Genomic DNA, 23,723 nt, shown 5'->3' with positions numbered 1-23,723 from the left:
GTCCAGGGTTCTTCAGTCCTCTACAGCTGATGGGGACGGAGAAACTGCAGGTAGCTTTTTTTTAAAGGGAAGAGTTGAGCTGTTTACATTTGTGTAACAACAACAAATGAGTACTTGGGGAATATAAATTCAAAACCTGAAGGCATTCAGGGATAGGAAAAAGAAACAAGGAGAATTTCAAGAAATGGTCTCTTCTCCCCAGAACCACACTGTGAACAGATTTTGTCCTCAACTAGCCTACAAAGAAAATCAAAGATTCATCTTGACAAGGGCTGAAAACCATTAACAAAGGGAGAGGCAGGAAGGTATGACGTTTCTCTTGGGGCTGTCCAGCTGTTGCCAGGACCCTCTGCCTCCTTCTCCAGCTGGTCAAACTGCAGAAGAGGACACGGCCCTTCATGGAAGCTGGAAAAGGCAGCTGTTTGCTTCTGAGAAAGCCCCGCCCCATGCCCTCCACCCCGGGAAGGGGGCTGGCAGTCAATTTCAGCGGCCATATGTAACTGCAACTACAGCTGCACTTCTCTGGCACCCGAGTCCTAACAGGGCTTCACACTTGTCTCTCTAGATCAGAATATGGAGTTCTAAATGGAGCTCCTCTCTGAACTCCACAACTTGTTAAAATAAATCTCCGCGCCGGTGGGCTTCCAGCCAGCCCTAGAAATCACAGGACGATGCACATTTCTGATGTGCCTCACGTGCTCTCAGGACTCCCAGGAAACTCCATCACAAACTGCACTCTCTGCCTGGACAGAAAGACTCCACTGAGTGCCTCCGAAGTGCCAGGAGCCTCTCTAGGAGTTCGAAAGTGGAGCCAACTAAATGGACAAAACCCTGTCCTCATGGAACTTACATTCGAGTGGCACCAGAAATTTCACCCAACCCAGACGAAAAACTTCCTGGAGGAGGTAATGCTAGGACTGACTTTTGGAGAAAAGGATAAGAAGGCAAGGGAGGGGCATGGATAGTCAGTGCAGTGATGAGGGTGGAGATGAGGGACAGAAATAATTCCAGGAAGCTGAATTAGCACGGATAATGGTGCAGCGCTATGAAGCATCGCGAACAGTTCTGACTGCACATTCGGTATATAAATGAAACAGGAGACATCGTTTTTGTCCTCATGGAGCTTACAGTTTCCTCGAGCGGACCAGATGGTGGCAGGAGACAACTGCATGTCCAGGTAGGCCGAAGGTCTGGGTGCACAGCTCTGCTTCTAAACTGTTGGAGGTGAGGAGTCCGTGTAATTAACATTTGCTATTTCCAGTACTGAAGTGACTCTCGGTGCAATCAGTCCTATTTCTGCAACAAGAATCTGACTCTTGCCCATTCCAGGCTGGTGCTGGGAAGAATGCCCAGCTAGTGATGGAACCTTCCAGGCTCCCAGGGTCACACCTGTAGAAAGCTGTGCCTTGAGCATGAAATCAGCCTATGAGGCATCTCAGCTCATTGGGGATAAGCGAGACACAGTTCTGCTTTTTCCTGTAACTTCCCCATTCATGCTGACACCTCACCTTTCTATGAGGATGGAAGCTCCCTTAACCATATTTCAGCCCCATATCATAGATTTTCTAATATTTCCTGTTACTAAAGATCACTTTTGGTTTTGAAGATTCATTCTTATTTATTTTCCACCTTTAATATCATATCATTTCAAAGTTATTTTCCCCATTGGCCCATTCCCGCCAGGCTGGGTTGATGCTCTCAGGGCTGGACAGTCTTCTCTCACTCCCCTCTTCTCTGGGCTAGCTCCTCTGGTGTGGGAAGGAGGAGGAAGGGAAGGGGAGAGGACCGAGTTCTGTTTCCTTGACTGGGGGAGGCTGCAAACTCTCTGGCTGGTCACAACTGTCCTGGGCTTTATGGGGAAAGGTGGTGGCCCCCCCATTCCCCACAGGGTGGGGCTCATATTGAACACCTCTCTCAGCTCTTAGTGGTCTATTATGAGCTGAATTGTACCACCCTCCCAAAATTCATATGCTGAAGTCCTAACCCCCAGAACCTCAGAATGTGACTGCATTTGGAGATGGAGACTTTATTTATTTTTTTACTTTAGAGAGAAAGGGAGGGGGCAGGAGGGGGGGAGTGCTAATGATTTATTGTTCCACTTATTTACACATTCATTGGTTGATTCTTGTATGTGCCCTGACTGGTGATCGAACCTGCAACCTTGGCCTATTGGGACAATACTCTAAGCATCTCAGCCGCCTAGCCAGGACTGGAGATAGAATCTTTAGAAAGTGCTTAAGTTCAAACAAAGTCCTATGGGTGGGCCCTCACCCAGTGTGACTGTTGTCCTTATAAGGAGAGGAGATTAGGGCAGAGGCTGTATGCAAACAGATCAAGGGGCATCCGTGTGAGGACCCTGGGAAGGCAGCCATCCACAAGCCAAGAAGCGAGGCCTCAGGAGAAATCAAACCTAGCAGCCTTAGACTTCTAGCCTCCAGAACTGTGAGACCATAACCTTCTTTTGTTTAAGCCACTTTTTGTTTGTGGTGCCTTATTATGGAAGCACTGGCGAATTACTACAGACTGCGATTCAAGACTTGGAGTTTAGCTTTAGTTTCTACCTTGCAGGAGTTACTCGGTTTTCAGCAAATGTTTGTTGAGGACTTACTATGCACTGGGCATTGCTGTGGGTCCCAAGTGCACAGTGGTAAATAGGACTCACAGGGGTTCTGCTCTCAAGGAGCGTATAGGCTAGCATGGGGCACAACACGAGGTGGGTAGAATAGAGGTAGATAGGATAATGTCAGCTCCTGTTGGAGACATTTACACAGGATGAGATAACAGTGAGTAGACAGCATCAGACTGTGTTCCAATGGGGGACAGTGAAGGCTTCCATTTGGAAGTAAGATTTAAGCTGAATTCTAGATCACAAGAGAGGGACTGGCCTGTAAAGATCTGGGGAAAGCACGTTCTAGGCAGAGTGAGCAGCTGGCATGCAGTCAAGCAAAGGCTTGGGATATCTGAGAAACAGAAAGGAGGCAGAGAGTGAGGGTTAGTGTTCAAGGAGATGGGGACAGAGGCAGGCAGGGACAGATCACGTGAGAGTTTCTAGACAAAGAAAAGAGTTTAGACTTTATTTTAGATGTGATAAAGAGCCTTTGGAGGCTGTAAGCAGGGAAGTGGCATGATCAGATTTACATTTTTGGGAAAGACTACAGCTTAGCTGTTAGGCTGTATGAGGCAAGAGCAGAAAGAGGGTGCAGTTAGGAAGTTCAGGTGAGACAGGCTGCAGATGCACCGCCCTGCTTTCTGTCATCAGCTTCGCATGGTGCTCTCCCTGGGTGACTCTGTGGCCAAACTTTCCTTATTTATAATGACACAGTCATATTGGATTAAGGCCCACCATGAGGACTTCATTTTACCTTGATTACCTCTGGAAGGACCCTATTTCCAAAAAAAGTCACATTTGGGGAGGACACAGTTCCACACAGAACAAGGAGTCGGAAAGATGGAAGACACCACGTGGGCAAGAATGATCACGTTAAGAGGAATAATTAGATGATGCAGAAGAGAGGAAGACTAACTGCAGGATCAAAGTGCCTGTGAAGGTGAGAGGGAAAGGAAGGCAGAGGGCAAGTGCACAGCTGGCTTGTAATAAGAGCGGGGAGAATTCTGTCATGTAGCTCAGAAGGAAGACAGAAAATGGGAACCGAGGCAGGTGGGTGGATGGATTTGATTCAACCATCTATTTATTTACTGAGCAAATATATATTAAGTGTTACTATATGGCAGGTATTTTTCAAGACTGAGGATATGGTAACGGAAGAAAACAGACAAAAATCCCTGCTATGCTAGAACTTACACTATAGCGGAAAAAAATAGACAATAAATAAGATAAATGAACGTATATAGTATGTAAGGTAATGATAAGTGCTAAGGGGAAAAATAAAACAGGAAATAGTGATATAGGATGCTGAGAAGAGACATCTATTGGGGTAGACAGGAAGAGTAGGTTTTGAGAGAAAATATAAAGAAATTGAAGAGTCTAGTTATGGGTATGTCTTGGGGAAAAACTGTTCCAGATAGAAGGAATAGCAAGTGCAAGGGGACCTACATAAACCCTGTAGTTAACACCACACTTAATGGTGGAAGATTAAATGCAGGAACAAAGCAAGGACGTCTCCCCACACTGCTTCTGTTCAACACTATCTTGGAAGTCAAGCCAGTCCAGTAAGTCAAAAAAAAAAAAAAAAAAAAAAAGAACAGGCATAAGCTTGGAAAGAAAAAAATAAAAGGATTCTTATTTATAGACAACATGACCGTCTATGCAGAAAATCCCAAGGAATTACAAAAACAAAAGTCCTAGAACTAACAAACGAGTTTTGCAAGCCCATTCCACAAAAATCAATGGTATTTCCATATACCATGTTAGCACTGAACCACTGAAAACTAAAATTTAAAGAAGTATGCTCATTCCAAATATTAAAATACTTAGGTGTAAATCTAACAAAACATGTACAAGATCTGCATGCTGAAAACAAAATACTGATTAAATAAAAAAAGATCCAAACAAATAGATATACTTTGTTCATGAATTAAAAGACTTAAAGTAAAGACGTCAATTCTTTCCAAATTGACCTATAGATTTCATGCAATTCCAGTCAAAATCTCAGCAGCTTTTCTTAAATATATAGATACAGGCAAGCTGCTTTTAAGGATTATAAGCAAAGGAACTGGAATGGCAATTTTGAAAACAATTTTGAAAAAGAAGAATATAGTTGGAGGAATCACACTACCTGTCTTTAAGGCTTCCTATTAAAGGCTACAAGAGACAAGGCAGTGTGGTACCGGTGAAGAGTTAGACACACAGATCGATGAAACAGACCCACAAATACAACCAACTGGGTTTTGACAAGTGTGAGAGCAAAGCAATGGGGAAAGGACAGCCATTTCAAGAAATGGTTTTAGAACAACTGGACATGCTTATGAAAAAACAAATCTCAACCTCGCACCCTCTGCAAAAATTAACTCAAAATAAATGCTAGATCTACATGGAGAATATAAAAGTAAGCCCTGAGAGTCTGGTCACACACAGCTCCACACAGACGCCGTGGGACACCCTGGTTCTCTCTACTCAGTCTGTAACACCCCTGCTCACGTTTTCCTCTCTCACCCTGAAGCCGTTCTCTCCAGGAGCCCACCCCGGGCCTCCCACAGCACTTCAGATCAGCATCAGGAGCCCCCCCCCCCCGCCCCCCGCCCCACGTCCCACGTCCACACAGCAGCCCACCCTTACCTTCCCTCCCTTTGTTCCTGAGTCCCTCCCTCCCTTCCTAGCCACTTAATCATCCCCTTCTCACCTCCCTGCCTTTCCAGTGCTGTGGACCCTGGCTGAGAATGCCTCATTACTCCCACACTGATCAATTTTCTCTAGCCTCCTGTTTTTTTAAATCTCTTCCAAGAAGCCTTTCTCAGTTAAAAGAACTCTTTCCTATGCCAACTCATGATATTTCCATGATGACTTTTCCTTCTGTTTTTACTTGTATAGACACCGTGCTTATATTGCCCCCATTTATTGAATCACATGCCTATTAAGAATTTACATTTCTTAATGTAGGGGTTTTTTTTGCCTTTTTTTTGCATTTGTTATACATTTCAGGATTTGGCACAATCTGTTTCTGACTACTCTGGCTGAGATTTTCTTTTATTCCACGTAGAAATCACCTATTCATAGCACCACATCTGGAAAGATGATAAATATGTAATTATCTATTAACCGAGATACACTCCCAAGTTAAACAGAATGGAGTGGGCCTCTGTGTGAGGAGGACCTAATTCTCCAGGGCTCCCCGACAGGGCTGGCTCATCACAGCCTCCATTTTTGGAAGAGTCGGGCACTGTCCATGACTGTGACCCTGGAACTTAGTCATTTAGCGTCAGCTCGCCCTGCTAAACACATTTGCTGAGCTGTCAGGATGGAGGAGCAGCCAGAAATGGAAAATGAAGACTCTGAGAGATGGTTACTAAAAGGCATCCTCTTAAAAGCTTAACAGATTTGATTTGGGGAGTTACAGAATCAGGGACAATCAGCAGCAAGTATCTTAGCAGTGAAGGAATTACAGTGCTTTGCAGATACAATATGGGGGTTCATCCTGCCCCCTCCACATCCAAACAAAAAAGGGAGCAGTGGAAGTCAAGATTGAAGGACTTTACTATTGATTTTACTGTAAATCAAATTCCAAGGGAAGGACCTGAGGGTCCTCAGACAGAAAAAGCCAAAGGGGACAAAACTCAGTTCTCGATTCTGATGCAAACCAGACTTTCAGGCCCAGACAACGTTCCCTCTAGAGCTACTCTTGTTTCTTCTAATTTCTCCCAAGTTCCCAAAGCCTTTAAAGCCCCAAACTACTATTTGGAAACCAGGATTCATGATTCAAAGACAGAAATGGGTTTTTCAAGTTCCTGTGGAAATCTCTTTCCGCCTCTGAGCCTTTTGAACTTTTCTCTAATTTACTAGTAGCAAGTGGAACATTCCCCAAACAGGAAAATATGCCATGAAACCTTGTTATAACATCTTTCCTTTTAATGTTTTTCTACCTAGATCACTCAGTTTGTAAAGTCCCAGCTGAAGGGTTAGAAAGCAGTGTTGCTGCCACATCAAATTTTCACACATGAAATCTTCAGAGAATTTCCTATCAATAGGAAGAATTACAAAGAACATTTCATCACATCTGAAGTGGCCCATCTGCAGGCCAAAAAGTGGTTGTATAAGTAGAAGAGGGGAACAGAGAGAACCCATATTGACTGCAGCTGCCTCCACTTACCCAGTCAACACTGAATACCTTGGCATGAGAGCATGCCTCGCAGGCAGCGGCACCCCCACCCCCTACCCCCACCAGATGCAGCTGGGTGCCAGTAAAAGCCGCTGCGGGTGAGGGGGCTGCAGAAACCTGGAGAGGCTGCCGGCTCTGGGTCTCATGATCTCCTGTCCTGTTTTTTAACCTTTTCTGGATTTAGGGATGTGCAACATGAACGGAAAAATGCCAATTGCATCAGTCTCTCTGATTTTATAGTATGGTTTTACACAAACACTCACAGAGGTTAATCCGCTCAACCTTGATGAGAGATTAAACCAAGGGCCAACATTTCTGTTTGATATCCACTAATGAAGGGACTGTTACCTGCCCAGCAGCCCAGAGAGGAAGCAGATTTTAAGGGACAGTAATGTCAGCTGGAGGCCCTCCGACACCTATGTTTGAAGACAAAGGAGAGCAACAGTCTACCTACTGGTAAACTTCAGTTTAACTAGGCAGGAAACCTTAGATAAAGAAATTAATTTTTTTACATTCTCAGATGTCTTCTCTATACTGTGGGGGGAAGTACTATTGAAATGAATGCACGCACAGAGAAGTGTACAAAACACAAATGGACAGCACAATGAACACTGCAAAGCAAACCTCCGCGGAACCACCAGCTAGACCGGGAGCCAGAGCACCGCCCACGTCGCACGGGGCCTCTCCTCTCGGAACTGAGGAGTCCAGGGCTGGGCCTCTTTTTTAGGTTTGGCTCTGACAGCCTCAAAGCGTTCCCAACTTTGACCTTTTCCTTCCTCTCTGTAGTTCATCCCCTAAAAGAAGTTTGTAAAGTACCTGCCCATAATAGTTATGATGCTCACTGAACTAGTGCCCCATTTAAGTATTTAACTGGTTAAAGCAGGATAAATAAAAATAAAAATGACCAATTCTCATACACTGAAAATACTAGCCTATTCTTTTCCAAAGTGCCAGGGTGTGTGGAACCTTCCTTCTAGCTAGCACCTGGAAGGTGCAGCCGCATCTCCCTCAGTGAGGGGAACGTGCCTTAAACAAGTATTTGCAATTTCAGCAAGAGCAGTGTACTCTGTCTCTGTCCATGAAGGTTTTCCCACCTTCAAAGGCTGTAATGGAATAAAAACAAAAAAATAATGTGGATGTTTTAAATTTAGAAGTTTAATTAATATTTTAATTTTGAAGGCAAATATTGTCATAAGGAGAAAAATTGCTATCCAATTCTAGGCAGAAAGTGGAGGTAAAAGAAAGTTCCCGTTGCTTTTGGGCAAAGCCATATTGTCTTTATCTCTATATTCACCTTTGCTGCCTAAACTGTACCTTATTATTAGAAGCTGTTCTATAAATATTTATTGTTCAAAGGCATTTTTACATGAATAATTTCAGAAAAAGAAAACAGAATCATGCTTATTAGTTTTGACGTGTGTTATATGGCTTCTTATACTCAAAATGTAGAGAAAATAAAGCTTAGGATTTCAAAAAAATTATGCATAATATAAAACTCAGGAACACAAGGAAGCTTCTCAGGAAGACACTTTTGTCTTACTTCCCACTTTTGTTTTCTCCAGTTGGTGTGGAGTGCAGTTTCAAGGAAAGATTCAGAAAGAACTGAAAGACAGGAGGAAATCTCTTTCCAATAAAAACAAAAAAAGAAGGGAGGCTATCTCTTTGTTCCTGTTCCTTCCCACTTTTAGGTGCTCAGGGCAAACGGAAGGCAGAGCCTGACTTCTTACATAGTGCCACCTAGTGGCCTAGACTGTTAATTTATTTTCATTTCACCAAAGGTTGAAAAACTGAAAATGCCCAAGCTGTGAACAGATTTGACAAATCGTTACTTATTTTTATGGGAGAGTGTTAATGCCAGCTGACAAGTCATTAGAATATATTTTATTTCAAAGAGTACATCTCCTATTCATAATGGTATATCTTCGTCTCTGCACAGAGTTGTCAGATGAGCCTAAGCCTTGGTGTCCGGTGCGGAAGCCCCAGCCCTGCCCACTCTCCGGGAGTCTATGACGAATCAAACCCTGGCTGTGCCCGAGGGAGGTCTGGAGAGGAAGCTGGAAGACAGCCTTCAGGTGGGCACCCTACTATTTCTATTTGAGGGAGCATGTTTGAATAAAGTTAAGAACCTGGTTTCAGCTTTAATTCCAAGTCAAGATAAAGCAAAGGTTGTAGACTGCAACTTTTTTCTTAACGAAGCTTTTCATTCTTCTGCATGTTGCTAAACATCAGACCTGACAGCCACTCTTTTTAAAAAAGAGTCTCGTGCTAGACACGGGTGCCAATGATTTCAAGAGGGATGAGGGGAGAAAAAAAGAGGAAATTATGAACAATGATAAAGAGACTTCTCACCCTCCTTTCTTAAAAGCATACCCATAGCAGTTTGCAGACATAGGCTCAAAAACATAAAGCCCTTGAGAGGAACTGGAGATCCAAGTCTTCTGCCCAGCTAAAAGCAGCAGAATCCTAGGTAAATCAGAGAAGCTTGACCCAATTAGAGCTCACTGTGTGAAATAGCAAAGATCAGAAAGTTCCATTCTTTGACCTGCTTCCTGGAGTGAGAACTGACTAAGCAACTAAATATAAGTTCACTGCAAGTAGGCATAGCCCATGTATGCAGGCCAGTGATGGACTTGTTCCAAGCTGGTTAGGCTAGTGGTGGGGTGTGGTCAATGACTGGGTGGGAAATTGGACTAGGTAACCTCTGAGAAACCCATGACTGAATGACTGATTCACTACACTCTCGTCACTTGTAGTCATACATGAATAGAAATAATCTTCCTAATAATTCTAGGTAAACTGAGACCACTTTAGAGTGTTTAGCATGAATTAATAACATATGGTTTTATGAATGGAAGAATGAAAAGAGGCAGGTGAGAAAATGAGAAGTCTGAGAGCTGATGTTAGAGAAAGTATGTGTGTGTGTGTGTGTACAACACATATTGCATACACTGATGCTGTGCAATTAACTTGCAAAAGAAACAATCACTTTCCTCTTCTTGAACTTAGTCAGATAGACCTTTTCCCCTGCTTAAAGTTCAAAATGTTAGCCCTGCAGCCCCGGCAGTATTACACACGCATGGGAAAACCCCAGCAGGGCTCATAGGAGCATCAGTGGTAGGGCTGTTGGGGGCGGGTCCCAGTACCTGTTTTAGTTAAAGGGATTGAGAAGAGTTGCTGAAGAAGCTTGTTTTCTGACGTTCTCAGGACTACAACCACATCGGCAGGGAGAGTGTCTCTGTTTTTCTCAAGAACGCCAGAAGCATCATATGATACCTGCAACGTGAATTGCAAGTTAGCCAATACCGCCACCACTGGCAGGTTGTCTGAGGTCAGTGAGTAATTGGCATCTGCACAGAATTCCTCTTGACACAGCCACGCTTTTAAATCCAGACCACCAGATAAGAGGAAATTTTACAATTTTTGACAGGCCAGTTTACCTTAACTTCTTGTTTAGTTGCTCTTTCAAGAGTCAAATCAAAGTTACATCACATTGGAATAATTATTAAAACGTACTGGGTACTCACTATATGTGAAGCATCCATCCTAGGTGGTAACACCATTGTTATTGCCACTTTATTGGTGGGCAAACAGAGGCTGGGAGGCCCAGGCAATCTGGTGCCATGCTCACAACCACTACACTCTCACTGCTTCCCAAGGCACTACTCACGGCACCTGAGCAATTGCTCAGGGGTGCTGACCACTTTCCAGTTCTCAGGGAGAGGGGATTCTGGCCAGAGAATTTTAATGAACACCCCAGAGCATTAAGTGTTGGCGGCAAATGAATGCAGGAAATGACACAACCCAGAAAGAAAAGGATCCCCTCCCCCCCCCGCCCCCCAGGGTTAAAATCAAGAAAGAAGAGGCAGAAAGAGGGAAGGAAAGGGGTAGGTAAGAAATAGGCGTAAAGAGACAGTAAAGAGACAGAGAAATAGGAAGAGAGGTGTGAGAAGAGGGAAGGGACAGGAGGCAGTCAGCAGAAGGGTGCGGGGGGTGGGGCAAGCTCAGGGCAGGTGTGGGCATCTCAGACGTGGAGGACACTAATAAGCAGACATCAGTGCAAAAGTAAATGAAGTGTTTAAGGGCAAAAACTGCATTGCACTTTCCACCAAAGATCTAAAATAGATACCACCTTGTACTATGTGGAAAGAAAAACAATCCCCTTTACTTGTGAAGGGGTTCAGAACAAGTCACCCCCAAAATATGCCACTCTGGCATGAAGATTATTTTGAACTAAAAGCAATCAAAACCTGGAAGAATCAGGAAAAGCTTTTACCTCCCCTTAAACTGCCTAAATTTACATGGGAGGGGGCCTGTGCCAGGAAGAGAGCTGGTACCAGGGATTTTAACCTAAGAAACTTATCTGTGTAACAGGGCAAACTTTTGTTTTCCAAACACCTCCTCTGCCTTCCTCAAAATGATGCTCCTTCCCTTTGTATCCCCAAGCCCCTACTCCTTCCCTTAGCTCAAGATGTTATACAAGCTACTGTTGCCTAGCTGCCCTTTGGGTCTCTTATTCTTTTGGGATGCTGTGCATACATATCTACCTTTGCTTTCTCCTGTTAATTATTAAACCAGTCAAAGAACAAGGAAATGAAGAAGAGAAAGTTTATCTGCTCTTTCATTTACATTAGATTGCCTTCCAACAAAATTTCAGGTAGACAAAATTTATTTCGATGTCATGATATGAATTTGAAAAATAATTTCAGGAAATCTCAAATCAACACAATAATCCAAAATGATCTTTACTGAACTCCTACCTATTTTCTGGACCCAGGGCCTCAGCAGAACCCACCAGAACCAATGAGCTCTTTTGAGAAAAATTAGAGCAATGAGTTTTTGGCTATGGGACTAGGGAATTTCCTGAATCACTCACTAATCTACTTCAGGAACTTGAAATTGAGACTAAGGCATAATAAATGAAAAGTAGAAACTTCAGCAAGTGTTGTAAAAGCTTAACATCTGGATGATGAAGTGAAAAAAATTTCCCATTCATATACTTAAAGTGCTAAAAACAGTCCCACCGTGATACCACATAAACCCTCCTCTGTCACCTACACATCGCCGAACGGCTTTTGAATGTGAGCATTCACTGCTAAACACTGCAGAAACTATGACGTGTTTTCTCTCTGAAGAGCTGTCACTTCTAGGCCAAATCTCAGGTAAGGAGCAGATGGCAGCTCACCAGCCACCCCAGTGAGAAATCGCCTGTTTGCCAGGAGCAACTTTCTGTGAGAGGCACCACGGAGAAAGTTTGGGAGTTGTGATTAGGTGTTCAGAAGCAGTAAAAGGAGAGAGAAGACTGCAAGCAGTATCATAAGTGGCACAGACAGGGTCATACAGACGTGTTCCCCATGCCAAATTCGGGATTAGTACCTCGCCCTGTCTCACCTGGCCAGCATAGTGCCGAATGCCGAAACACAGCTCCACTCCCTTGGGCCTCCAGAAATACTTGCATCGTAGATTAGCTTCAAATTTATCTGTGTAGATAAATGTCATGTTTTCATGAATTTCATGATTTTCATGTTTAAAAGTTACAATGTGAATTGTTTGCTCCTTCAAACAAATACATGTTCCTTGAGCCATGAGTGACCCAGAATAAGGGAGTTCAGAGAAGCCTGATATTAGCATTATGTGTACATGGTGGAGAAAGATCCCGCCGTAAAATGGGCATTTACAACACTCCTTCAGTTGTTTCATGCTGTCATCAGTGTCAGGCTGTCCTCTACGACCTTGTGTTCTGCTCTGAAAATCTCTACCATGGACACTGATTATACCGGAAGCCCAGCCATTTTCCTTCAAAACCATGAAGAGATCCCGTGGAAGGCAAATGACCTATCCCAGCAAATTGTGACAATTTCATAGATAAAAGAAAACCAGTGAGGGTGACAATGTCAATCCTAGAAGTGAATCTCTCCCACAGATCAATTTTCCATCTGGGGAGAAGGCTTGAAACTTTCTGTTCTCCCTCAACACTCAGAGTTGCTATTGTCGTTACTATTGAGAGCCACCTCTGTGTGAGGAATGGTGCTGAGCAGAAAGGGATGCAGGGTTAGAGCTCATTGCCTCAAGCATCTCACAGTCTGAGTGAGAGACAGGATCAGGGGCAACACTGAAGATATGAGGAGAAGGAGGAGGTCAGGGGTAAGAGGGCTTTTGAGGCCAGGAGGAGGTGTTTTACTGTCATCTCATGGAGAACGGGAGCCTAATGAAAAGGTGGCTGTAAGCAAACTAAGTCAGCTAGGTTGCCCAGGACAGAGGTGAAGAATATGAGCCTGGAAGCCAGGGGATGAGAAGGGGCTTCTGCACAAACTTGGACCAGAAGTGGAGGGGCGTCCAGATGGGAGACATGAGAGCAGGGTAAGAAGTGGAGGGGAAGCAAGTACTGGTCTCGGGAGTCAAGGGGGGAGGAGGTGTAAAGATGATGTTGACATAGAATAATGGTATTTCTGTTTGCAGAAATAGGATAGTGAGGAGGGTTTGAGAGATTTACTTTAAGATACTAATTCTACCAGGACATTTGCTAGCATTTCAATTCAGAAAAAGCAGGATCTATCCTTTTACAACCCACCAGGTGGCCAAAATACACAGGATAGATCCCTTATACCACACTCGCTTGATGACATGAGCCAAGTTCTCTTCTGAAAACACGCGCCTTACCAAACAGTACCTACCAACCAGGGTCTGATCAGTGGCTTGGGGAAACCGACTTTCCTCATCCAGAAGTGCGAGCAGTCCCAGGGGTTTCTGGAGGAACATATCTAAGAGTGGCCGATTGTCCTCATACTGCACAGGTGTAGCGTCAATGCCCTCATTCTGATATTCCATCTGGAAGGGAACAGAATGTGAATCTCTCTAGCCTCAAACTGGCCTAGCTACCACTAGGTGCTTTGGCGTGAACTTTCTATGTCTGGCAACATTGAACATATGTGGAAAACAGGGTGTGTATTCTGTTAGAAAAGGACTCTTCAGCACATAACGCTGTTAAAGCTTTGGGTGTAAGCCCTTCCTGCAGGTGGCCTGTGGCAGGCAACCAAAGCTGGCAAAAGGAGGGATGGCTGTCTCCCAAACAATGATTTGGTAACTTATAATTTAGAAACTCATGTAGAAAAGAAGAGAAGCTGAAAAAAAATTTATTTTGGTGAAAGTATGGTTAAAACCGGGGGGAAAGCAGATCTCTATCTTCTGCAAAGGATTCTGCAAGGGAATCATCTGGGACTGAAAAACAAAATATCTCCAGACTTCCCTGGGAAATAAATGGATGGAACCTGCACCGAAACAAGGTTGGGTTTTGCGCAGGGTGGGTGGGGAGAGGAGTGCAGTGCGGATTTATCCAGCTCCAATGATAAAACCAATACTGGCATTACAGCTTGTGCGTTCTCACTTGTGCATTAAAACAAGGGCTTGGTCAGAGCGCTTCATTATTGCAGCTACTCCATACAGGAGAGTCTTGGGGTTGAGGTGGAGGAGAAGGGTACAACTAGGTTTACACCCTGTTTTATTTACCATTAAACTCATAGGGGGAAAACTTCCACTTCAGAAAACATCTCTTACTCTTCCCCAGAGACACCCATTTGATTCCTGTAGGATCTGGTGAGCAGGAGGTGGGGGATGGGGACGAACAGTTTGAGAGTTAAGAACAAAAATCTGTGTCCTGAATTCAAGACCATCTTGTGTCATTTTGGACATGACCATAGACATTTTCAGTTAAGTAAAGTAGAAGAAAATCCAGCCTTTGGGATAATACACATGAAACAGTTTGGAAGCCACATTTAAATAACTGGTTTGGTGCCAGCTCCACTCAAGGGAGGAAATGTACTTTTCGGCAAAAATCAAGAACCCTGGGTTTTTGGTTTTTTTTTTCAGACTAACTTTAGACCATTGATTTATTTTGACAGGACTGCCTCACCACTAGCTTTTCTCTTCAGAGTCTTTTACCTGTAAGCCTAACAGGTTTTCTGCCTCAAACTGTGGGCAGCTCAGAGACACCTTCCCCCATCAGGTTTAGTGACTTCAGAGTTCACTGTTACCTGCTCGAGAGCAAAAACATGCTGATTGAAATAGTACTGGATTTGCTCATTGGCGATGTTTATGCAGAGCTGCTCAAATGAGTTTCTCCGAAAGTTCTCAAATCCAAAAATATCCAATATCCCCACGTTCATACCATCATCTGCACTACTGCATGAGAGAGAATACAAAACTTTTAGGGAAGGAAACATTCACCTCGGAGCACAGTGAGAATATAAGTGCACATGTATTTATCAACTCATGTACCCACCCATAGAAAGCAGCATCCTGCTGCCTCTAAGGGAGAAATAGTTTGTGTCTTAAACCATTTGTTCCCTTAGTCTTTCAACAGCATTTCCAACTTTTCTTTACAGCAGGAGAATCTTTTGAAGTCTTACTCAGAAGCTCCATACAGAAAGAGATTAAAGAGGAACCACTTTGCATGGGCTGGAGCTGCTGCTCAATCATTCTTCCACCTCCCCACACACAAAAGAGGTAGTAGGGGTAATGACGTGGGACACTGTGCTTTAAAACTTTTCATGATACGTGTCAGTTGATTCTATAACAATACAATGAGAAGAATATTATCCTAATTTTACAGAAGAGAAAACTGTCACTTAGAACATGCAGCTGATTAAGCTATAGAACTTGGACACAAATTCTGTTTGTCCAGCTGCAAGCCAAGCCTGTTCTCTTAACCCCTACACTGTACTGGCTCCGTCAGCCATCTGCCTTGCAGGTACAACCACTTCAGCTCCTCTAGATCCCAACGCATTTTTTAAAGTAGAAGATCTAGGAGCTTCGCTAAAGAAAACCCGAGAGGATCAAATGCTTCCTCTCGCAAACTCTGAGACACCAGGGTTGATGACAGCTCTTCTGAGGCCTCCGCTCCCTCGGGAACTTGCCATATGTTTTTGTCTGGCTGCAGGAGTGTATTGATGCGGTTTACAATCCAGCTGAAGAGCCTCCCATACAGGGCTTTGGACATGGCATCTCGGACATCCGCGGCCCTGTCAACAGTGTTGGCACGGATGATGGTCTCTCCTCGGGTGACCACACAATGTGAAGTGAGGGCCTCCTGGAGCTCTTCAGGGCTGATGCAGAGAACAGAGGCAGCTGGAACAAAGGATAAGGATGACACTGGAGAATGAATCTACCCATCCATTCATTCAGCCAGCATTTATTCAACACCTACTACGTGCCAGGCTCTATCTATCCTTGACACTTCAAAGTCAAAGATAAACAAGCCAGGTCCTTAACCCCAAGAAGCATCCAGACTGATATGGTATCTCCCAAACTGTTCTGAAAGCTCTGCACAGGTGTTACATTTTTAAAAATGGGAGGAAATAGCTTTGGTCAAGTAGGTTGGAGCAATTTCTGAAGACTGTAGTCTCCTCTTAGAGTCACAACACATTAGTATTTAAAGTCCATAAAAATGCTGGAGTTTAACACAAAAAGTGTTAATTCTATTCAAATGAGGGCTTTTTTTAATACTCAGGATTCTCATTCTTTGTGTCACCATTATTACTTGTAAAACAAAAAAACAATTAGTCGCCTGCTTTCTCCCCTGCAGATGTTGATTCAGTGGATTCAGAGTAGGGTCCAACTTCTTATATTATTTTCAGAAACTTGTAGATGATTTTCAAAAATTGCCAGAGTTGAGAACCACTGCCCAAAGTTAACTGATGTGGAATTCTTTTCTGCAGAACACCTATTTGCAGCTCATGGAAAGAACACTGATGTTCTACCAGACATCCTTTGGGAAATACGGGTTAGTGAAAACACTCAGAGGCAGCAAAGAACCGGCAACAGCTGCACCATATTTTAGAATCTTAAAAAATCTACCAAAGTGAAAGCAAGATGTACTTTGGCAACACAGTGCACAGGCATCAAATAATTACCATTTTTCAAAGCTTCAGCATCGGGCACCTCACTTTTATCCGTCTGATGTTGAGAAGAAATAGCTGCAAACTCAATGTTCCCAATATTTAAAACACCAGCCAAAATTCTGTACACTGAGTACACCTCCTGAAAAGACACCCAGAACCATGTTTGAGGGTGGTTACCAATGAAACCAATGAAGTATTAGCTCTGTGGTAGAAACTGTTAGTTGTCCCAAAGTCCATCCTTCCCCTTTTCCTGGATACAAAACCAAATTTTTTAACCTCCCTTGCAGTTAGGTGTGGCTGTGTAATTAATTTTTTTTAATCCTCAGCTGAGGACACATTTATTTTAGAGAGAGAGGAAGAAAGAACGAGAGAAACATCAATCGGTTGCCTCCTATACGTGTCCTGACTGGGGATTGAACCCACACTTAGGTATGTGTCCTGACTGGTAATTCAACCTGCAACATTTTGGTGCATGGGACAACGCTCCAACCAACTGAGCCACTGGCTTATCAGGGAGAATTCTTAACAAAGGAGCAAGTGGAATGATGTGGGCCACTTCTGGGTCTGGCCTCATGGAAGCCAGCATGCCTCCTCCTGGCTTTCTTTCCTACTGTTGCTGGTGGGAACTCCCAGCAACCCAGCCTCAACCAAGCCATGAATTAGGATGACTGAGACCAATGATCACATGAAATGGAGTTGTTTAGTAACTTAAACCTCTTACCTTGGAATGCTCATATAAGATAGAACTGATCTTTGTTCTTTAAGCCACTTTTATCCAATTATGCTAACTAACACCAGCTTCCAAGTTCAGGTACAGTTATATTCTTCAAAATAAGAGAGGAGATGTTTCCTTAACCTCTTTTAAATATAACTCTTATGAAACAGCTGTCAGGGCATTTATTAATGGTTCACTAGAACATTTTGAAGTTAAATGATGGAGTATATAGTTATAAATGAGGTCCGGAAATATTTTGAAAGACTCAACAGAAACTATTCATAATCTAAAAAGAAATATTAGTATTTGGTCTTCATACTGATTTCAGGCACCAGAGCTTCAGAAACGCTTGGAATTTTTCTGAGTGAGAGAGATGAGAGGAGCGCCCTTGGTTATGTACAAAAAGCCCCTTTCAGTCACACCTGGGTCTGTTCTAATGTGGTGACTCTTGGAGGACGGCAGCTGGTTTCCAGAAAAACCAACCCTGTGGTTAAAGTGTTAGACCTTTTAGCCAAACCCTGGACATCCAGGGAAGGGAGAAGGGCTGGAGATCAAGTTCACGAGCAGCAGGCATTGATTTAGTCATTCGTGCCCACGTCATGGAACAGCCATTGAAACCCCTAACTGATAAGGCTTGGAGCACTCTGGGTTGGTGATCGCATGGAAGTGCTGAGAGGAAGTGGCGCCCCCTCCCCCAGTGCCTTGCTCTATGCATCGCTTCCATTTGGCTTTTTCTGAGTTGTACCCTTTATAAAAGTCAATAAATAGAAATAGTAAGTTAACTGCTTTCCTGAGTTCTCTGAGTCCTTCTAGCCAATTATTGACCCCTATGAGGGGGTTCTTGGGAACACCCAAATTATAGCCAGTCAGTCAGAAGTAGAAAAACTCCAGGTCGTGCGATTGGTGTGTGAAGTAGGGGCAGTCCTGTAGGGCTGAGCCCCTAACCTGTGTGATCTGATGCTAACTCCAGGTAGACAGTGTCAGAGTTAAAGTGAATTGTAGGAGAACTGGTTGGTTTTGGAGGAAATACTGCACATATTTGGTGTCAGAAGTGTTGTAAAGACAGTTCAGATGGTCTTAAGTCCCATTTTTATACTGAAGTTGAATACATAAGTAGCAATAATGTTAAAAAATAAACTATATTTATTTATTTAAACATTTGCATTTCTGTAGGTGAGACAATGAAATATACAGCCAGGAAGTTTCTGCATCTCATGCATATAGAGAGAGGCAAGTACTTCTGCCAAAAATGTTTTGATGGGAAACTTGATTTAGTGCCACACATAGCAGCAAACTAATAGAAACTGTCATTAGGCCATTGATAAAGCATTGTCCCCAAATGGAGCCTTCCTGTAAACTTGACTCAGTGAAGCCAAAAACCTGAGCACAGACTGTAATAGTGACATCTGCTGGATACCTGATAATGCTACAAAGACATATGAGGATTTTAAACCAAGCTCTTACTATAGATAAATATTGTTCTGCACACTTCTAAATGCAAAAGCAAGACATCATGTTTCTGACTCAAGAACCACTATTTTAATCACGCAATTAAGAGTGGCCAAGGGAACACCTACCAAATGAGTTTTCTGAGACTAACCTGGATTTAATGTGACAGCACCTCATTACCTTGATCAATGCAGTGTGAGGTCTGCAGAATGCAAGTAGTGAGCAACTTCCCAGGGAGGCAGGTCCCAGACAGTAAGAGACAGCAGTGAGTTCTATATGTTATTTCGATACCCAGTTATCTCTAGAGGTTATCTAACACTCTTGGAACTCTTGGGGAAAATGTACTTCTTCTAATTAAAACACACACACACACACATGCACACACACATCATGTATGACAGTACAAGTCACAAAACCTCCCAAGATAAGGCTTCCAGGCATTTCGCCACTGAGTGGTCATTCCCAAAGGAAATGGTGGTTTTCACCCCAATGCTCCTCTGGCAGTATCCTCTTCTGCACAATGCTCACACATGTCCTCTTTTAAAGAGAAAAAATATCTATGGCCTCCAGCGAAATCTTTGGCATTCACACACTCACGTTAATAGTCTCCTTCCTCAGAGAGGAGAACTCGAGAAGGAGTATCAGGGCTCGCCTGACTAATGGGCTCTCAGCCTCTGGAGGCTCCCTATCCTATGTTTCCACACTATATTCCACTTGACTCCTCAGTCCCACTCTTGGGTTAGTTAGTTAGTTTTTCCTTTCTGGCCTAGGAACCTGTATCAACTCGTGTTCAGGTCAAAGCATCACCCACAGGCAACCATGGTGGAGTTCAATCAGTTGTGTGTCTATCTGTGGGATTTCTTCTTCCTCAGTGCTTCTTAATCGGATGTCTCTTCTTCCCACAGCCAACCCAGGAAGGCTTTTTCACTTTCCTCACCTTGCTCATTTTCTCTCGACTCACCTCCGGCTATGGAGCCTTTCCTGTAATGCTGCCTTTGCTACAGAATCTGGTGATGGGGCTCTACCTTTCTATTTTTTACCAGCTTCCAACTTTCTACATGATCAAATGAAGTCACCTCGCTCAGGACAGGAAAAATTATGAAGAAGACTAACAACTCCTCCATCTGGGTTTCCCGATTCATTGTTGATAAGTATGAATTCAGTTTCGCCACCAATCAGCAAAGGTGGAGAAGAAAGAACATTTCTCCATCAAAGCCCAGTGCAAGATGTGTGCTCTTTGTCTCTTCTCTTTTTTTCTGAGAAGGCACTACTTTCACTGATGTAAATCTTGTCTCAGTCTAGTTAAGGCAGAGTAGAAAGTTGAGAAGAACTGTGGTTTTCTCTGTTAGCCTGGAGCCGATTTGAGGGAAATGCCCCTGGCCTGGTTCGCAGGCATCTTATTTCCTGGTAGCTATTTCTGTAGTACCTCCCCCAAATTTATTTGCCTTCTCGGTTTCTCTTTATCTTGCTTCTTTTAAACAAGTCTCTACTTTTTCACCAGTTCTGTCCTAAGCACTGCAGTAGGCCGGGCTGCGGGGCCTTCTCCCTTACAGGCTCTATTCCAATCCCTTAATTCACTTCCCCTTTCACAGGCTCACATTTGTATCTTAAAAGTGAATGGTTGGCTTAAAGAAAATTGGTATGTCAATCATACATCAATAAAGTGGTGTTAGAAAGTCAACGGTAAGCCCTGTTGTCTGTCATGAAGACACTGGGAATCCTCAAGACCTCCAATTTACATTTTAACATATAACCCCCTGGCTCTCTTCAGCAGTACTCTCCCAATTCGTAACTGACTTTGAAGAAAGGGAGAAAAATTGCCCAAATCTCAAAGCCTTCTACTCAACTTCTTCATCAAGGGATCTGCACTAACTGTCCAATCTTGACCATCACATAAAGAAAAGTTTCCATGTGGTATTAAATATGAGCACACCTAAAACTCTAACGTGCTATGACAACATATCGGGTCTGTTATTAGATAACAAGAACAGACTCTGGGTTTCGCATACTCACAACTGTAAGCCTACTTTGGCTCTACCCTGTACTAAACAAAAACAGTATGGTTTGACTCCAAAAGTAGGAGTTGAAACACACTAATCCTCATAATAGGGTTTTAAGTAACTCCCCCACCCCAACAAGGACCCATTATTGTTACTGGAAGCCTCCTGTGAGGAAGTTTCTTTACAATAAATTCAGGATCAAGTGTTCTTGCAGATACTTCTGGCCAGAAATAAAATTTATGCTCCTGAGTTCCCACTAACGTTTGTTGCTTGTGCCCTGGCCGGGTGGCTCAGTTGGTTGGAGCATCGTTCCACACGCCACAAGGGTACAGGTTCGATCCTCAGTCAGGGCACATACCTGGGTTGCAGGTTCAATCCCCAGCTAGTGCACATACAGGAGGCAACTGATCCATGTTTCTCTCATATTGATGTTTATCTCTCTCTCTCTCTAAAATTCAATAAACATAACCCCAGTGAGGATTAAAAGTAATAATAATATTCTTTTTAATTTGCTACTCATATTTTTGCTATAGCATTTGGGAAAAACTGAAGGGATTCTTGTAGGAAACTAGTGACATTATAAGAAAGGAGAGGGGCCATAATTTTATTAAATTGACCAGTTCATTTGAGTTCTGTCTAGAAGTGTCCCTCAGAAAAATTGAAGAAAAAGTTCTGTTACATGAGCTATTTAGCATCTTCTCTCTGACTACACTCAACTGAATCTTTCTGAATTTAGTCAAATGTCTTTGGCTTTATAAACATAGAGTGAACTAAGTTAATTCAGCAAGACAGGCTGTCTGTAGAGATATAGACAAAAACATAACAAAAGTATTTAGGCAAGATCCAGCCTCTTCCTTCCATTGCCAAGGTTGCTAACTGACATAAGTTGGTTTATTTCCAGTATGAATTAACATGGGACATGGTGAACATATACACATATACATAAAATAACATTCTGGTTATTAACAGTCCAGACCAGGCACAAATTAAGAATGTTTATCACCTTTTACATTTCTTTCTTTTCATATTTATTCATGCATTCATTCATTTCTTCTGTACTTTTTTTCAACAGGGGTTAGGATGGCTTATTTCAAGGAGACAGAGAATATTTAATTTCTTTTGTTTTTAACTTTATCTTAAAACAGCATGTGTTTTATTATTTTACAGCACATTTGTATTATTAGAACAGCACCACTCTGCCCTTTCATTTAGAGTTAGGGCCACTCCCCTCACAGTATTCCACCACCATCACTATATACATTGAAAGCAAAATATTATTAACCCTGTGGCTGGCTTCTCCATTGTTCCTGTACCCTTTTCAGGAAGTATGCCCTAAACACTTGGGCATGGCCCAGGACTTTAAATGGTTCTGCTGCCATCTCTACCAAGCATCTTTGATAACAACTAGCTCTATAAATTAATAATGATAAGGTCCTTTAACAGTGCTGGAACCTGTTTAATTGCTTTCCTCTAAGGAGCCAAGGGAAATATATTTCTATTTTCATCTGACCTTTGGGATTTTCCACTGCCTGTCAGTTTAAAGTCTGTGGGAGGCTGACAGAGAAAATTAACAGCCGGCTAGAAAGGAGAAAGGTATTATTATGACTAAAATCAACGATGCCGGGGAGGGAAGGGCTGGCCAGACTCATCGGATTACAGAAGCAACCCTTTGTCCAGGGTGGCTGTCCCAGGGTAACTCGGGAGTCTTGTAATCTAATCCTCGAAGATTTAACACTCTCACCTGCTTCCTAATCATTCACCTTTTTTGTTGGAAAAGCAAAAGAATCTGTATATTTTGCAAAATTGATGGCATGAAGCCCAGAAACCATGACATAAATGTATCGCAGAATGATATTTGGGAGCCTAGGGTCATAAATATTCTCTGTCACCCTAGCATGTACTTAATAGAGACAGCCTGTATCTGGTATGATAAGAGGAGCACAGTACTTAGAGCTGTAGTTAATAATGTGCTGCAACTGTATACGCCAGAGAAGGGAGTGACTGCAGGTTGAAAGGTTTAAATTAACTCATCTCGGTGCTCAAGGAACTACTTGCATAAACATATTTCTGTGGCTTAGGTGTAACCTACACATTCCCGTACTCCTGTTACACAACCCATTGTAATGGTCGGAGCAAACCTAACTCAGGAAAGGGTGATATTATTTTGGTGTTTGCTATCATGGCTCTGGTGACTTAATGACAACGACAACAATTCATGGGCACATGGCACTTACAACAGTACTTCTACTTTAATAGTCACCTACACATCTTGTTAAAATGCACATTCTAATTCAGTCATTCTTGGCTGGACCTGAGAGCTTGCATTTCTAACAAGCTCTTAGGTGATGACAATGTTTCTGGTCCTCGGGTCCCCCTTTGAGTAGCGACACCTTATAACATGACCAGCGTAGCATCTGAAAAGCAATTAACCTGCCCCAAGTGAGAACATCCATGTCTTCACTCACATTGATCCAAAAATATTAATATTAACACTCGAGTTTCTTCTCTCCCGGCAATCACTTACCTTGTCAGTGAAGCCGATAATCCTGAAACAGTGCTGGATCGCTTCAAACTGTCTTCTGTACGACTCCTTGGAAGTGATGTCCTGCATCACCTTTCCAGTCTCATCAGCTATGTACCTATATGGAGTATGACCAAACAGAATGATCACAGACTTGGCAAATGGCACCAAAACACCAGGGCATCATTGGGCTCCTTCTTGGCAAGGGCATTCCCCAGCACTGCAGTGGGGTAATGGTGTATGTGGCTTAGTAAAATGGCTGGAGTTGAGTTTCAAACACTCTAGAAAATGCAAATGGTGAGATGTGGTGCCGCCATCTCATCCCGGGCACTTGAGCTGAAGAGACTGTGAATGTCCAGTTAGGAAAACAGC

General features: G+C 43.1%; 1 protein-coding gene across 12 annotated transcripts in view; it reads right to left on the bottom strand.

The window, feature by feature from the left end:
• Nucleotides 1-23,723, bottom strand: part of MYO3B (myosin IIIB) — a 440,217-nt gene that overhangs the window by 234,493 nt on the left and 182,001 nt on the right. For all 12 annotated transcript variants that reach the window (XM_045196330.2, XM_045196338.2, XM_045196327.3 and 9 more), the window contains 7 exons: nucleotides 23,355-23,469; nucleotides 16,679-16,805; nucleotides 15,683-15,893; nucleotides 14,801-14,948; nucleotides 13,445-13,598; nucleotides 12,162-12,250; nucleotides 9,917-10,046 (listed from right to left, as the gene is read on the bottom strand). In XM_045196330.2, coding sequence (XP_045052265.2) covers nucleotides 9,917-10,046; nucleotides 12,162-12,250; nucleotides 13,445-13,598; nucleotides 14,801-14,948; nucleotides 15,683-15,893; nucleotides 16,679-16,805; nucleotides 23,355-23,469 — 974 coding nt within the window. The remainder of the gene's footprint in view (nucleotides 1-9,916; nucleotides 10,047-12,161; nucleotides 12,251-13,444; nucleotides 13,599-14,800; nucleotides 14,949-15,682; nucleotides 15,894-16,678; nucleotides 16,806-23,354; nucleotides 23,470-23,723) is intronic.

Source organism: Desmodus rotundus, chromosome 2 (genome assembly GCF_022682495.2).
Source record: "Desmodus rotundus isolate HL8 chromosome 2, HLdesRot8A.1, whole genome shotgun sequence".
Classification (NCBI taxonomy): domain Eukaryota; kingdom Metazoa; phylum Chordata; class Mammalia; order Chiroptera; family Phyllostomidae; genus Desmodus; species Desmodus rotundus.
Note: the sequence above shows the minus strand (reverse complement) of the source record. Positions and strands in the feature narration are given on the sequence as shown.